The sequence below is a fragment of the Equus przewalskii genome, chromosome 29, assembly GCF_037783145.1.
Source record: "Equus przewalskii isolate Varuska chromosome 29, EquPr2, whole genome shotgun sequence".
In the NCBI taxonomy this organism is placed as follows: domain Eukaryota; kingdom Metazoa; phylum Chordata; class Mammalia; order Perissodactyla; family Equidae; genus Equus; species Equus przewalskii.
In genome coordinates this window covers 31,166,891-31,182,947 of record NC_091859.1, presented here as the reverse complement: position 1 = coordinate 31,182,947, position 16,057 = coordinate 31,166,891, and the positions used below count along the sequence as shown (strand labels likewise).

At 42.2% G+C, this 16,057-nt stretch overlaps 1 protein-coding gene across 2 annotated transcripts in view; it reads left to right on the top strand.

The window, feature by feature from the left end:
• PRDM4 (PR/SET domain 4) overlaps positions 1-2,575 on the top strand; it is a 33,418-nt gene extending 30,843 nt beyond the window's left edge. For both annotated transcript variants that reach the window (XM_070599816.1, XM_008522866.2), the window contains one exon: positions 866-2,575. In XM_070599816.1, the coding sequence (XP_070455917.1) occupies positions 866-1,178 (313 nt within the window). In that variant the 3' untranslated portion in view covers positions 1,179-2,575. The remainder of the gene's footprint in view (positions 1-865) is intronic.
• Positions 2,576-16,057: the final 13,482 nt, after the last annotated feature.

Here is a 16,057-nt window from a genome sequence, read left to right as displayed (position 1 = left end):
TGCTCTTATCTGTTTCACATATTGGGCTTTTATTAAGATATACAACTGCTCAAAAAAGGAGTGTAAAAATTCCTGGTCTAAATGATCTGTAAGGTTCTTTTCAGCTCTAAAATGTCTAGGCCAGGGTTACTCAAACCTTGTGACACTACTGACCTTTTAAGCAGAATAATTTTTTGTTGTAGGGCCTACGATTCATACCATCGTGAGATACTGTTGTGTGTGGCCAGTTGGCAAAAAGTTTCAAATTTCAGTGTTCCAGTTGTTGGAGTGAGGGCAACAGGAACTCTCAGTCGGCTGGTGATGGACGTGTGTATTGATACAACCACACTGGAGAATAGTTGAGCCCTATCTAGTTGAGGATGTGCATGTCCTTGGATCCAGCTGTACTGCTCCTGAGCGTATGCCCTAGAAAAACTCATACATGTGCAAACCAACATACCAGTAGAGAAATATTCGTAGCAGTCTTGCCTGCGATCATAAAGAACTGGACACCACCAAAATATCTCTTAACAATAGACAAATCCAGGACCACAGAGAAGTGGTGGTGTATTCCTGGGTAGCGCACAGCCCTGGAAGGGAACAAGCTACTGATACTCACAGCAACCGGAGTGAGTCTCACACACACCTTGGGTGAAAGAAGCAAAACACAAAAGAGATACATGTCATAGTATCTCATTGACATAGAGTTCCAAAACGGGCAAAATCAACTGTACAGATGTTTTATGATCTTCTGCTACAGCTCATATAAAAAAGTGTGATTCTCGACAGGTAGAGCGTCTCTGACAAAGGCCTGAGGGTGTGGAGAGTGTGTGCCTCAGTTGTCGTTTATAACCCCAAATCAAATGTTTTTTCTTGTGTTCCTCAGAGAACGCCAGATCAAGTGTCCCAAATGCGATAAGCTGTTCTTGAGAACAAATCACTTAAAGAAACATCTCAATTCACACGAAGGAAAACGGGATTATGTCTGTGAAAAATGTACAAAGGCTTATCTAACCAAATATCATCTCACTCGCCACCTGAAAACCTGCAAAGGGCCCACTTCCAGTTCCTCAGCTCAAGAGGAGGAAGAGGAGGACGACTCCGAGGAGGAAGAACTGGCGGACTCGGTGGGGCCGGAAGACTGTCGGCTTAGCAGTGCTGTGTATGCGGCAGAGGAGTCCCTCTCTGCTCATAAATAGAAGAAAAGCCAGCTGTCTTGGACGGAAAATACAAAAGGGAAAAACACACATAACCAGTTATCCACTGCAATGGTTTTTATATAAAACGGTTTCTGAGTTCCTTCCAGCCAACAGACAAAACAGACTAAAGGGGAATAGAGAAAGCACTTAAAGAGGAGTATCCTAATGAAAACACTCTGAAACAGATTGGGAAAAGAGAGCGTGTGTCCTATTTTTAAGTGATGTGTGGGGAGGAAGGTGTCAATTTTTGAAGTCTGTTCTTTATTTAAATGATAATCTGGGCGATTCATTTATGCCTGAGTCAAAGCTGCCCTCTGCCCAAACAAATCCGATTTATTTTAAATTCTTCCATTACTCCCTTTTCCTCCCAGCTCTATGACTTGGTAGCCCTCTAGACTTGTTCCCTGCCTCACAGTCATCCTGATGCTGATTGTGGTTCTGGTGTTTTGTTCAGACTATTATGACTCAGCTCATCCCAGAACGTATTGGAACACAGCAATGTTAGCTTTGCAGCTAACAAGTCTAGAGCCCTACCTGCTTTAATCTCTCCTGGCTGTTTGGGAGTTTAGAATAGATCTTCCCAGAATTTCAGCAGGTGCCTGGAGGGCAGATAAAAAAGGAGCAGCCAGGCAATAGGCAATAATGGAGAGAAGAAAAGAAAAGAGGAGACTTCCGGGCTGCTATGCAGCAAACTAGCTGTGACGGAAGCAGGGTTAGTCATCTGGTTATTGTTCCTAGTGATCTTTGTAGGTTTATACGTGTCTCTCTCTGTCTCCAGTAGAGCCTCCAGCCCCTAGACAAAGGGGACCTGGAGGTGTAGTGAGCCAGTATGTCTGCTGGATAATCTGACAACAGGCACGTGTGGACTCAGCTGGCAAAGTGGTACCTCGGCCTGTGGAAGGAAGGAGAGAATGATCCTTTCTATCTGGCTTACCCTATGAAAAGGAACAAGACACCATTAAAATGTTGCCAACTCAGAATGACAAATGACTCCAAACACATTGGTGCATTTGCAAAGTTAGACCTTGCCAGTTGCCTGTGGTGAAGGACCTCATCAGTTAAGCGTGGTGGATGCCAAAGGATTTGGAGGGCACAGAAGGCTTAACGGTCACCACATGGGTGTGTTTTCAGGGTCCCAGCTTAGTTAATTCGTCCATCCATCTTGTCTTTGACCTGGTCTCTCCTGTGCGTATCCTGCTTTCAGCAAGAAGCAGAGACATCCTTAAGGTGACGGTTGGTGGGACATGCTCTCCTGCTCTGAGGCACAGCTCTGGGCTGGAGCAGAGAGAATGCTGGTGGGAAGGTTTTGCTGCTAGTGTATTTATGGAATGAATGTATTTCATTCAAATCTGTATTCCTCTAGGAAGGATTAAAATAAATTTTTTTAAAATACAGGATTCCCCTTGTAATCTCATTTTGTGGAAGAAGGAAAGGAATAAATTTTATAGGGAAAAATCAGGTACAACTTGATTTTTTCCATGGTTAGAGGAAAGCATTTTCTGAATATTACAGCTTCGAGATCATATTGTAATGTGTTTCTGCATAACATTGCTTAGACAAACCATGCTTCCTGCGTTTCCAGCTCTCGTCTCCTGTCCTCTTCCTCCTTAAGATAGTCCCCTTAGTCCTTGGAGAACTGTGGCAGTCTACAGTGGAGGGAGGGGAAGAGGTGCTGTGGGTGGTTAGGGGCCGCTGCTGCCCCTGGATCCTGAAGCCTCCGTCAGGGCAGCTCTGGTGGGACTGGGGCAGCTATGAATTCAGCATATTGCCAAAGGCACCGTAGTGGCACGCCAGGCCTGTTCCAGGAGCCTGTCGGTGCTGGAACTACAAGCTCCCTTTCTCCTTTTATCTCTGTAGCTCATGCTGAGTTAAAGTTTTCATTTCCCAACTCTGGTTGAAATGCTGCCCAAGAGAGTTAAGCCTAATATCAAAAAAAAAAAAAAAAAAAAAAAAAATAGTGGAAGCCTAGAAGACATTTTAAGTGAGAATGTACCTGTTACTATCACAGTGTCTCTTCTGTTTTTTACCTCTCACACTTAAATGGCAGATTCTAAGTCATCCTTGCAGATGAATAAATTAGTGACTGCCCTTTGACAAGATTTTACTCAGCCCTCTCTGCCTATTGCGGGTGGCCTCTCTGTTGGCTGCTGTTGGGAGGAGTCTGTTGTTGGGTAGCTGGTCACGTTGAGAGGCCGGCTATTATGAGTGTGGGCTCTGGGGCCCTGCTGAAGGTTCTCCAGTCTGGGCTGTGCTGCACGATGGTGTGTAACCTTAGCCAAGTTATGTAACCTCTCTGTGCCTCTGTTTACTTAGCTGTCAATAGAGAATAATGAGCGTTCCCATTTCCTGATACTGTTTGATGTTAAGTTCGTTAGTACATGTAAAGGGCTACCGCAGTGCTCGACATACAGTAAACAGCATTTGCTAATGTTCTGAAGTTTCAGATGAGCCTAGCATAAGTTTCTATCCTAAAAAAAATGCCTTTAGATGACCCAGGAAGCACTAGATTTTTGTCATGCAAATAAAGCTGGTGTGATTTCAGTTTTCAAGTCCAAAGCCCAGAAACTAGTTTGTTGTGTTCTTGTAGATCAGTGTATGTATGCTTGGCGTTTCCTTCCTTAAAAGGCGAGTTGCTTGTAACCCTGCATGGTGCTGAACGGAGGTCCTCAGCACATCAGAGGGCAGCAAGGTGACAGGAACTAGAGTCTCCTTCAGCCCTTTCAGCATCTTGATCTGTATACACACTTCCTGGTCTTGAGGGACATAAACATGCCAGAAGGTGTCAGCCCCTCATCGTGTCTGTAAACTTACATCATCTGGTCACCAAGCTCCATCTTAGAGTCAAATGCTCAAGAACACGTATCTTCAGGTGTACAAGTGATTATTGTCTGTTAGCGGCTGAACTGCGTGCCCCCAAAATTCATATATTGAAGTTCCAGCCCCCGGTAGCTCAGAATGAGTATTTGGAGATAAGGTCTTCAAAGCAGTGATTACGTTAGGAATGAGGTCCTTAGGGCCTGCATGTGACTCGTGTCCTTATAAGGAGAGTAAATTTGGACACAGACATGCGCAGAAGGAGACCACGTGAAGACAGAAGATTTTATCTACAAGCCAAGGAGAGAGAGGCCTCAGAAGAAACAACTCTGCTGACACCTTGACCTTAAACTTCTGGCCTCCAGAATTGTGAGAAAACTGATTTCTGTTGTTTAAGCCCTCAAAATGTAGGACTTTGTTGCGGCAGCCCTGGCAAACTGTCCAACCACACATAGCATCTTGAGGATGATTGGGTATAGAGGAGCAGCTTCCAGAATAGTGAGTTAACAGTTTAATCTCGCTTTTACAAGTTCTCGATGAGCAACATAAATAGCAGGAACAGCTGGTGTGTAGTGCCCCAGCAGATCTCTGTATCACTGAAGGGGGTAGAATCGCTCCTCAACTATGTTCTTGCTCCTTTTTTCTCGAATAAACACACTTGAGAGTCATGAAGCCCCCTGTGTAGTCCTCAGACAAAGACAACTTTCTTTTCAAAAACCATTTATTAAGCGCTGGCGCATTTTAAGGCATTGTAGGGGAACAGAAAAGACACCAGGACTCTGCTCCTGCCCTCTGGAACCTCAAGGTCTTGCCGACACCTGGCTGCACAGCTGTGTCACCTGAGGAGCTGAGAAACGTCAGGTGTCCAGGCCGGCATCAGGCCTACCAATGAGCCTCCTGGGCTCCCCAGTGATCTGGAAGCAGTCCACAGGAGAATCATGTTGGGGACCACGCAAGACACAGATAACAGACATCTATACCTAATGCAAGTCAGACCATGGCAAGTGTTAAGGTACAAGTATTATTAAAACCCAGGAGCAGGAGCGGAGCAGTCTGAGAAGACTCGTGAAGAAAAGTGGGTAAGACAAGCCTGGATCTGTGGTACAGTGAAGTAAAGCTCAAGGCAATACATTTGAGATACAGGACTAAAAATTTTGGAATACTTAGTTTACCAAATCAACAGCTGCTTTTTGATTATTTTATTTTTCTTGCTTTTTTTTTTCTTTTGCTGACGAAGATTCGCCCTGAGCTAACATCTGTGCCAATCTTCCTCTGTTTTGTGTGTGGGTCCCTGCGGGGATGCGAACCACAGGCTACCAACGTAGAGTTTGCTGAACTTAACCACCATACCACGGGGTAGCCCCTGATTGTTTTTAATTACAGTGACAGTGTTTACTTGTGGCAGGCATTGTTCTCAATGCTTTATAATAGCGCATTTAGTCTGCACGATAGGCCTGTGATTAGCCCTCGTTTACATAAGAGACTGAGGTGCAGAGAGGTTAAGTAATTGGCACACAGTTACACAGCTAGTAAGTGGCTGGCCGTGCCTAACCCACCAAGCTTTATCGATTCTTTAGTAGTGGCTCACTTAAAATTGGGATCTCTCCATGGCGGATATCCAGGCTACAAGCCTTTAAAGGAAACCGCACAGAACATCTAAACTATTGCATTTACACACAGCATATTTATATGCAGGAATTAGGGAGCTTTGGTCTTCGTGTTTGCTGCTCTGCGGCAGGGCCCCCCAACCCCGCTTTCGTGCTGCCACGTGCTTTTGCCAAGGCACAGGCTAGAGATGGCCTTTGGGGGAGTGTAAGAGTTTATCAAGGTCGGTTTATGGCCAGGATGAGGAGAGAAAATCTCTTAAGGAGAAAGGTACTGACTTGGGGAATGTTTACTTCTCAAATGATCTATCACTGGTCAGTGACAGCTTCCAGCCCTTAGCTAACACGGTCTGGGGCATTTGTGACACATTTACTTGCAGATGTGGGCTGTGACAGCAGTAGTATATTTTAGTTTAACATTGTTTAGTCCTCATAGAGCATTATGAAAGTAGGTTTTACTCCCGCTTTATAGATAAAGAAAATGAAGTTCAGAAAAATTAAGATTTCCTACATTTCATGTTCAGTGATTTGCTCCGGGGAACACTTTTCAAATTGTGTATATTTCTCCCCCAAGTTTCTCTCCCATGTTAATCTAATGCTGCTGTGCTGACACCTTATTTCAGGTGCATCACACGGTGCCTATAGTAGCTCATATTTGCCTGGGGTTGTGAAATGTCCTTTTATAAGCAGAGAGCACCTTTGTGGGCCATTGTTCTTAACTGGTTAGAGACAACTGGCACTCAGCTATGAAAAATGAATTATTCAAACGCATGAGAGATGACATAATATTCTCTTAGGGACTTTGTCAAGAGGCCTGACCCAGATATGCTGTAGCAAAAAGGAAAACGAGCCAAGCCATTTTGCATCTGAAATTCTCAAAATGCAAACAGTGTTTCCCAGCTGGGGAAAAGGAGGATGATCCATTCATTCAGCATATATTTGCTCTCTTTGAGAAAGGAACTGTAATAAACTTTAATAGGGGGTGGGAGAGAGAGGTGCATATTTAAAGAAAAACAATGGCTTGTGACCAGGAAACCCAGTTTCAAGCCCACAAGCACCCACAGATGCGAAAAGAAGGGAAGGTAAGGATTCTAGTCCTTTCTTACAGGTGTGTGGTTAGGCTGAAGGAATACGTCAGCATCTTTAACAGTGAAGATGGAAGAAACTTGTGTCCTCCAGAAAGGAAATGTTGAATAAATTATGGTACATCCAAACCTAGCGATACAGTGCTGCTGTGAAAACGGATGAAGTAATCCATGTGTTAACATAGGAACATCCTTAAGATGTATTGTTACGTGAAAAAGCATGTGGTCTGTTCATCTGTTATCTATATCTGTATAATAACTTGAATTGTACAAAGAAGATACTATAGGTTATCAATCCCCTTTTATCATGCTTTCCTGTGCTGCAGGCTGGGAAAGCTAAAAACCGCTTCCCAGATTCCTTTAGAGCTAAAATTCCAAAGAAAACCAAAGTTCCTCTGATCAGATGCGCTTGTGTGAGACTGATTCAGAACAGTTATGTGGGGAGAGAAGCGGGGCCTGCAGCTTCTATTTATCATGCAGGCTGGGATCTTACCAAGGAGGATGCGGTTCTGGAGCTGGTGGCCGTGACAGATGGAGGCTTTCTTACGTGGCAGGTAGTTTCTCAATCGTAGAAGCAGCAGCTGTACTTTGCAAGCTCATTTCTGAGGAATGGGCTGGAGAGTCATTCCTAGAATTCAGCCTAGACTCCATTTCAAGCCTTTCAGGTTATTCTGTGAGCTATCTATACTGCTTAATAAATTCCTTTTGCTTAAACTAGTCTGAAGGGGACTCTTGTCTAAAAGAAGAATGCTGATCACGTAACTGGTAAGAGAAACATTGCAGGAAACAGCTCTTCAAGGAAGTGGGATCTTGGATTAGTTCTATGACCCGGCTGGGCCTCAGGGCAGCGAGGGTCCAGCTACTGTTAGAGGCTGGGGCACAGAATTGTCCCTGGCACCCATGGCTGGAACACGGGGTCGATCATCACCTGTGATCACTTACAGTGAAATGTACCCATACCAGTAAATACAGGCTGATATAAACTATGTTTTTCCTCCCCTGGGCTAGCATCCTCAGAATCTTTTTGACATATATTCCTCAAGAGTTAGGAAATTCTTGGAATTCTGTTGACATGTAAACCTTTTCTAAGGTTTGAATTTGGAATTAGAATTTGAGGGTTTAGCTTAATCATAGGTCAGAGGCAATAAGAGGTGGTAAGAGTGGCAAACGAGGGGAACTGGAATTTTATTTTGGTGTGGTCTTTCCAGGGCGCTCAGGAAAGGCAGAACTGCTTTCATTAGATGGGGAGGGGCTGCTGCTTTCACCAGGGAAGTCTGGGATTTGGGGTACTTGGAGTTACTGGAATCTTCTCATATATCACCATTCCACTTTTCAGGTTTGCGCTCTTTCCCCCCAAATATTATAATTTTCACTTAAGAAATCTGTTGAAGCAGTGAATTCAACCTGTGTTGTAAATATCTGCTTCTGGTTTATCACTGTATCAGCCTTGTGGCAACAAGAGGGAAGGAATTATTTCAGGGCAGTCATGGATAACTCCCTGGTTCTCTGGCCTAGTTATATGTCTGTCAGGCAGTTAGAGATGAATATGAAGTGTGCTGCAATATTCAGATTTTCTATTTTTTCTTGTATCAGTTTTGATAAGTTATGTTTTTCTACGAATTTGTCCATTTTATATACACGTTCAAATTTAGTCACATAAAGTTGTATCTACTTACTATTTGAGTGTCTATAGGATCTGTAATGATGTCCCCTCTTTTGCTTCTGACGTTGATAACTTGTGTTTTTTTATGATCAGTATTGCTCATAAATTTATCAACTTTCTTAGTATTCTAAAGAATCAATTTTTTGCTTTGATGATTTTCTATATTGTATGTTGCCTACAAAATTTAATTTCTACTCTTTTTTTTTTTTTTAAAGATTGGCACCTGAGCTAACAACTATTGCTAATCTTCTTTTTTTTCCCCCCTCCTTTTTCTCCCCAAAGCCCCCTGGTACATAGTTGTGTATTTTTAGTTGTGCATCCTTCTAGTTGTGGCATGTGGGATGCTGCCTCAGCATGGCTTGATGAGCAGTGCTGTGTCTGTGCCCAGGATCCGAACCAGCAAAACCCTGGGCCGCCAAAGTGGAGCACACGAACTTAACCACGTGGCCACAGGACCAGCTCCCTGATTTCTACTCTTATCTTTGTTATTCTGTTCACATTTTTGGGTTTAAATTGCTGTTTTCTTATTCTGTTTTTTTGAGGAAGATTAGCCCTGAGCTAACACCTGCCGCCAATCCTCTTTCTGCTCAGGAAGACTGGCCCTGAGCTAACATCCGTGCCCATCTTCCTCTACTTTCTATGTGGGATGCCTGCCGCAGCATGGCTTGCCAAGCGGTGCCATGTCCCCACCTGGGATCCGAACTGGCAAACCCCAGGCTGCTGAAGCACAATATGCGCACTTAACCGCTGTGCCACCGGGCTGGCCCCTGTTCTTTTTCTTCTTAAGACAGCTACTTGAATAACTGATTTTCTTTTTCTTCTTTACTAATATGCATTTAAGGCTATCAATCATCTCAGTATAGCTTTAGTTACATCCTACAAGATTTTATATGTCATACTTGCATTGTCATTCTGTTAATATCTTCTAATTTCTGTTGTGCTTTCTCCTTTGACTGTGGATTATTTTTAAACGAGTTGCTTAATTTCCACATTTTGGGGAACGTCCTAGTTGATCTTTTCAAATTGATTTCTAGCTTAATTTCCTGGTGATCAGAAGCTTACTCTGAATAATTTCAGTTCTTTAAAATTTGTCACATGCTGCCGAGAACAGCTAGGCAGCCAGCCGAAGGGACGGACGGAATTAATAGACAGGACACAATCTGTATTATTCAATGGGACAGGGGACCATCAGCCTCAAGGGACTGAGGTGAGGTCCCTCGGATCACCACATATTTATTTGGAGGTAAAGAACCTCAAGCAAGTACAAGAGCCAGAACTCACGCCTACAGGGACACGCAAGCCGAAGTCCAAAGGTTCTATTCTTCATCCCCCCGAAGCACACCAGCCCATCCCACGTCATTCACTTGGGGAGCATCTTAAGGACAATCAGTAAGGTATGCAGATGGCGTTCCATCCCTGCGAGGGCCGGGCCTTCCTAAGCTCCTTGCCTTCATGCTCGATAAGATACTCCCTTCCAGCCTTTGATTCCAAGGCTCAAACAATCTGGTATCAGATTGCAGATCTCCCAGTTACCCATTTGGAATTTATTTTTCCTAGGCTTAAAGCCTGGCGAGAATGCTGCTCTGATGTCCTGCAGCAGTCACAGCCCTGCATATGATCCATTTTGGAGAATGTTCCACATGTACTTGAAAAGAGTGATGTGTATTCTGTTATTCTTGGGTATAGTGTTCTATGAATCACAGTTAAGTCAACTTGACAATCACGTTATTAAGGCCTTTATCCTTACTGAATTTTTTGTCTCTGCTTGTTCTATCATTTACTGAGAAAGGTATATTAAAATCTCCCCCTCTGACTGTAGATTTCTGTGTTTCTCCTTTTAGTGCTGTCGTTTTTGCTTTATGTTTTCAAGCTATGTTTCTGGATGTTTAAAAATTTAGAAATGTATCTTTCATGTTGGATTGATCCTTTTATCATTATAAAAAGGACACTATTTTTCGAATGAGTCCTTCCTTAAAGCCTACTTTGATATTAAAATAGCTGCACCACATTAATTTTGGTATTTGCATAGCATATATTTTTCCACTTTTACTTTCAATCTTTCTGTATCCTTATGTTTAAGTATGGCTCTTGTAAGGAGCATATAGTTATGTTTTATTTTTTATATATTTGCATAATTTGCCATTTAATTACTTAGAGCATTTATATATAATATACTTATGGATATACTTGGGTTTAAATCTTCTATCTTACTATTGTTTTCTGTTTATTCCACCCATACTATATTTCTTTTTCTCTCCTTACCTCTTTTGGATTAATCAGGTATCTATTATTCCTTCCCTCTCCCCACTTTTGGCTTGTGTGTTCTTTCATGGTTAGCTGAGAGATTACAACATGCATCCTTGATTTATTATAGCATGGTATCAATTACTGCTTTTATCCCTTCTGAAAGAATGTTGGTATCACAGAATACTCTACTCGTCTCTTTACAGAGTTTTATGTTATTGTCCGGCATTTTAACTTTATAGACATTTTAAGTCCTATACAACATTATTATTATTGTAGTTTTATATAATAATATTTATTTATTTATTTATTTTGAGGAAGATTAGCCCTGAGCTAACTGCTGCCAATCCTCCTCTTTTTGCTGAGGAAGACAGGCCCTGAGCTAACATCCATGCCCATCTTCCTCTACTTTATATGTGGGACGCCTACCACAGCTTGGCGTGCCAAGGCAGTGCCATCTCCAAACCCGGGATCCGAATTGGCATATCCTGGGCCGCCGAGAAGCGGAACATGCGCATTTAACTGCTGTGCCACCAGGCCGGCCCCAATAATATTTATTTAAATTTACTCATATTGATCATTATTATTCCTTCGTGCCTTTCCATGTTCCCATCTGGGATCATTTTCATTTTGCCTAAGTTTAATGTACATCTGAAGACAATGAATTTTCTCAGTTTTAAGACATTCTGTCTTAAAATATCTTTATTTCACCTTTAAAAAAAAACAGCTTTATTGGGGCTGGCCCCGTGGCCGAGTGGTTAAGTTCGCGCGCTCCGCTGCAGGCGGCCCAGTGTTTCGTTAGTTCGAATCCTGGGCGCGGACATGGCACTGCTCATCAGACGATGCTGAGGCAGCGTCCCACATGCCACAACTAGAAGAACCCACAACGAAGAATACACAACTATGTACCAGGGGGCTTTGGGGAGAAAAAGGAAAAAATAAAATCTTTAAAAAAAACCCAAAAAACAGCTTTATTGAGGATATTTTACTTACCATAAAATTCATCCATTTAAAACATACAATTCAATGCTTTCTGGTATATTCAGAGGTGTCTAGCCATCACTGTAATACTATGGTTAAAGTATTTCCATCACCCCCCAAAGATCCCTTGTGCCCATTTTCAGTCACTCCCCATTCTCACCCTTAGTCCCAGGAAATCATTAATCCACTGTCTCTTTAGATTTCCCTTTTCTAAAAATTTAATATACATGGAATCATACAGTAGGTGGTCTCTTGTGTTTGGCTTCTTTCATTTAGCATGTTTTAAAGGTCCAGTCATGTTGCAGCATGTATCAGTAATTCATTCCTTTTTATCACAGAACAGAATTTCATTGGATGGATATACCACATTTTGTCTATTCATTCACCAGCTGATGGATGTTTGAGTTGTTTCCACTTTTTGGCCATTATGAGTAATCCTGCTGAATATTTGTATACAAGTCTTGTGTGGACATGTTTTCATTTCTCTTGTGTTCTCTTTCATTTCTGTTCCTTAGGAGTGGAATTGCAGGTTTGTATGGTAAATTTCTGTTTTTTTTTTTTGGTGAGGAAGAGTTGCCCTGAGCTAACATCTGTGCCAGTTTTCCTCTATTTTGTATGTGGGTCACTGCCACAGCATGGCCACCAACAAGTTGTGTAGGTCCACGCCCGGGAACTGAACCGGGACACCAAAGTGAAGCATGCCAAACTTAACCACTAGGCCACCAGGGCTGGCCCCTGTTTAACTTTTTCAGAAACTCCAAACTGTTTTCCAAAGTGGCCACATCACTTTACGTTCCTACCAGTAATGTATGAGGGTTCCAGCTTCTCCACATCCTCACCAACACTTGCTCATGTGTATCTTTGATTACAGCCTTTCTAGTGGGTGCAGAGAGAGATCTTATTGTGATTTTAATTTGCATTTCCCTCATGACCAGTGATGTGAAGCATTTTTACCCAAGTGCTTCCTGGCTTGATGGTCTTCATCAGTTTTGGAAAAATTCTTAGCCATCATCTGTTTGAATTTTGCTCTCTCTCATCCCATTCTCAGATTCCAGTTACATATAGGACTTTTACACCATGTCTGATATGCATCTCATGCTTTTTTATATACTTTTTCCTCTTTGTACTTTAGTCTGGATATATAATTGAAATACCCTCAAGTCCACTGATCCTTCTTCACCTGTGTCTCATTTGTCAGTAATCTCATATATAAAATTCCCTATTTAATATATCAGTTCTATTATTCCCATCTGATTCTTTATAGATTCCAATTCTCTGGTGAAATTTTCAATCTTGTTTTCTCCTTTCTTAGATGTATCAGTGTTGGCTATTTTAAAGTTCATGTCCAATAGAAGTCCATTGTGTGAATTTCTTCTGAGTCTGTTTCTTTTTGTCCTATTTCTTAGTATGCTGGGTAATTTTTTTTTCCTTTGGGTATTTATTTTTAAGGATTGGCACCTGGGCTAACAACTGTTGCCAATCTTTTTTCTTTTTCTTTTTCTGCTTTATTTCCCAACCCCCCCCCCCCCCCCCCCCGGTTCACAGTTGTATGTCTTAGTTGCAGGTCCTTCTAGTTGTGGGATGTGGGACACCGCCTCAATGTGGCCTGACGAGCAGTGCCATGTCCGCGCCCAGGATCCGAACCCTGGGCCGCCGCAGCAGAGCATGCGAACTTAACCATTCGGCCACAGAGCTGGACCTCGCTGGGTAATTTTTGATGGGATGCTGGAGATTGTATATGAAAAACTGTAGAAAAAGTGTGGACGAAATTATCCTCTTCGAGAGGGATTCGCCATATCCTCTGGCCAACAACCAGAGCAGGGACACCTCAGTCCAGTCAAGACCTGATCTTACTTAAGGCTGGGCTTCAGATGTCATAAAGCTGGCTCTGCCTCTGGTTTGCCTCAGCTTCTAGGGTATAGCCTTCCAGGGGTCACAATGAGAGCCTGAAGTGTTTTCAAAGACCTCCCTCTTTGAGGTCCTTAAGTTCACTTTTTGTTTTTCCAGTATTGTGAGATGCTCTCTTGTACTTTTCACTTCATTTTTTCCCCTTTTAGTTTCTCACCTTACACAACATAAAAATTAGTAAATGCCTGAGAAGGAAGCCAGCCTAGGTCAGTTATCTGCATGTCCCTACTCCCAGCATATTTGCCCCTCTAGTCTCGGCTGCCTTAGAAACTCTCCAATGATTTCAAATAGATGTTGCATGCACTTTGTTGAGCCTTTCTTGTTTTTGTGGCAGAGCATTACAAGCTAACCTATCCTAGCTAGAAATGAAAGGATAGAATGAGTTATTGTCAAATCCAAATTCTGGATGTTTGCTCTGACAATATATTTTTTTTCTGTTTTATTTTCTTGCCTTCAAAAGACCAGGAAAAAAGTATGTACTACATTTAATATATCACCTTTATTGAAAAGAGCTGTATAACATGTAGTCGGGGTTGTCCTGAACAGTTGAGACCTTATGGTTACACCTGTATAATACCCCCTCACTCAAAATAAGTTGATACTTCTGCTTTATAAATAATTGGTCTCAGTGAATTTGAATTCCAAGATATAATTAACTGGAGCCTACCTATATCTACGTCCATTTCTTTTTTAAAGTTAGTATCAGTTTTTCACTTTGATAGACATGATCAGCTGCATAGCATTTGTGTGCTACCTAATGAAAACACAATCACCAACAAACCCTCAATGATGAAAATAATCTTGTTCTTCCATTTTCCCTGCCAGACAGGCATTCTGTCCAGGCCACAAATCTTTAGGCTCAGATCTGTCCACACTGAAGAGCAGGGCATTTCAACAGTAGGAGGTGACGGAACCCTTTTCTCAGCCCGGATGGCAGAGTTGAGCTTCCTTTTAAGTCTGCAATCCTGACTTGGATTTGAGTCCCCGTGTCCGCCCCTCCCTGCCAGGGCTTGACCATGTCTGTTGCCTGTCTACTCAGATGTCTCACCCACTGCCTGTGCTGGCTTTTAGGAGTAACTGCAAGTGCACGCCAGTGTCATTCTGATCCCAGGTACCCAGATCTACTCTAACCAGCAACTTCAGAGGCACATTCTCTTGGCTTTGAACATGCCCCCCTGTTTGACATTCATCAGGCCTAGTACTTTCAAGTTGGAGATAGAAGTGTCAACCCTATTTTACCATTAAAAATTTTGATATGAATTCTTATTATACGTATGTTTAAGAAAGCCATATATCTACATAAAACAGTGAAAGTTCTTTATTTTTCTTACATAGCTGAGTCTTTTCCCGAGAACTGAAGTCCAGGAAAGATGAATTTTCCATAGCTACTCTTTTTAGAAGAAAACATCAAATTCGAGAGAAAATTAACTATGGAGTTTAAAGCTAACAGAGTCTCCCTCTAGCTGTCACTAATTTTTAGTGATCTGTGACTTGTTTTGGTATCTAATTAAAACCTAAAGAAAACCAGAATAATTACTCCATCCTTCAAGCTGCTCCCCTTTCTAGAAAGAGAGATTTTGGTGAAGCCAAGTTGCTGCCCCTTTCTACCAGTGTCTGACTTGGGATGACGTTCCGCAGGGTTCACACTAAAATGACTGAAGTCATATTCATGAATTGCAGGGGAAACAGTAATGGTTCATGAACTGATAGCTCTTTTATTCTACCAAGTTAAGACGGAGTCTCATGAATCAAACTCATTTGTACTGCTTGGTAAAATTCACACTTAATTAGAAAACTTAATCTGTATTAGGACTGTCCTGTTAGGTGGAGAGCAGACTTTTCTTATTCACACTGAGTCTCCCTTTGCCTTGCACAGCCCCGGGCCCAGAAGAGGCGTTTGGTGTTTGAGAACAAATGAACAGTCTGCCTCTTCTCTCTCTCTCTTTTCATGTCTGTTTCTGTATTGTCTGTGGCTACGTTTGTGCTACCACAGAGTTGAGTTTGTGACAGATGCAACTAGCTAGCTAGCTGGAATATTTACTATCTGGCTATATTTTGGAGAATCTGCCAACCCCTGTTTTAGGTCATGGTGATCAAGAAAAACGTATGGACAAGTATACTTTCTGGGCACTTTCATTCTTTAGATTAGGTTTCTCTTTATCACAGAATTATTTTTCTTTTATGTATTTTATTTTAAAGATTGGCACCTGAGCTAACAACTGTTGCCAATCTTTTTTTTTTTTTTCCTGCTTTTTCTCCCCAAATGCCCCCAGTACATAATTGTATATTTTTAATTGTGGGTCCTTCTAGTTGTGGCATGTGGCATGCTGCCTCAGCGTGGCCTGATGAGCAGCGCCATGTCCGTGCCCAGGATCCGAACCAGTGAAACCCTGGGCCACCAAAGCGGAGTGCGCGGGAACTCAACCACTCGGCCAATGGGGCTGGCCCCTCTTTTATTTATTTTAATATTTACCTTTCTATTTATTCTAGTTTGTGTCTCCTGATAGGAAGTTCTCTCAGTTTTGTTTATTTGAAAAAAACTTTCTCCTGTGTTCTCCAAGGATAGTTTTGCTATGTATA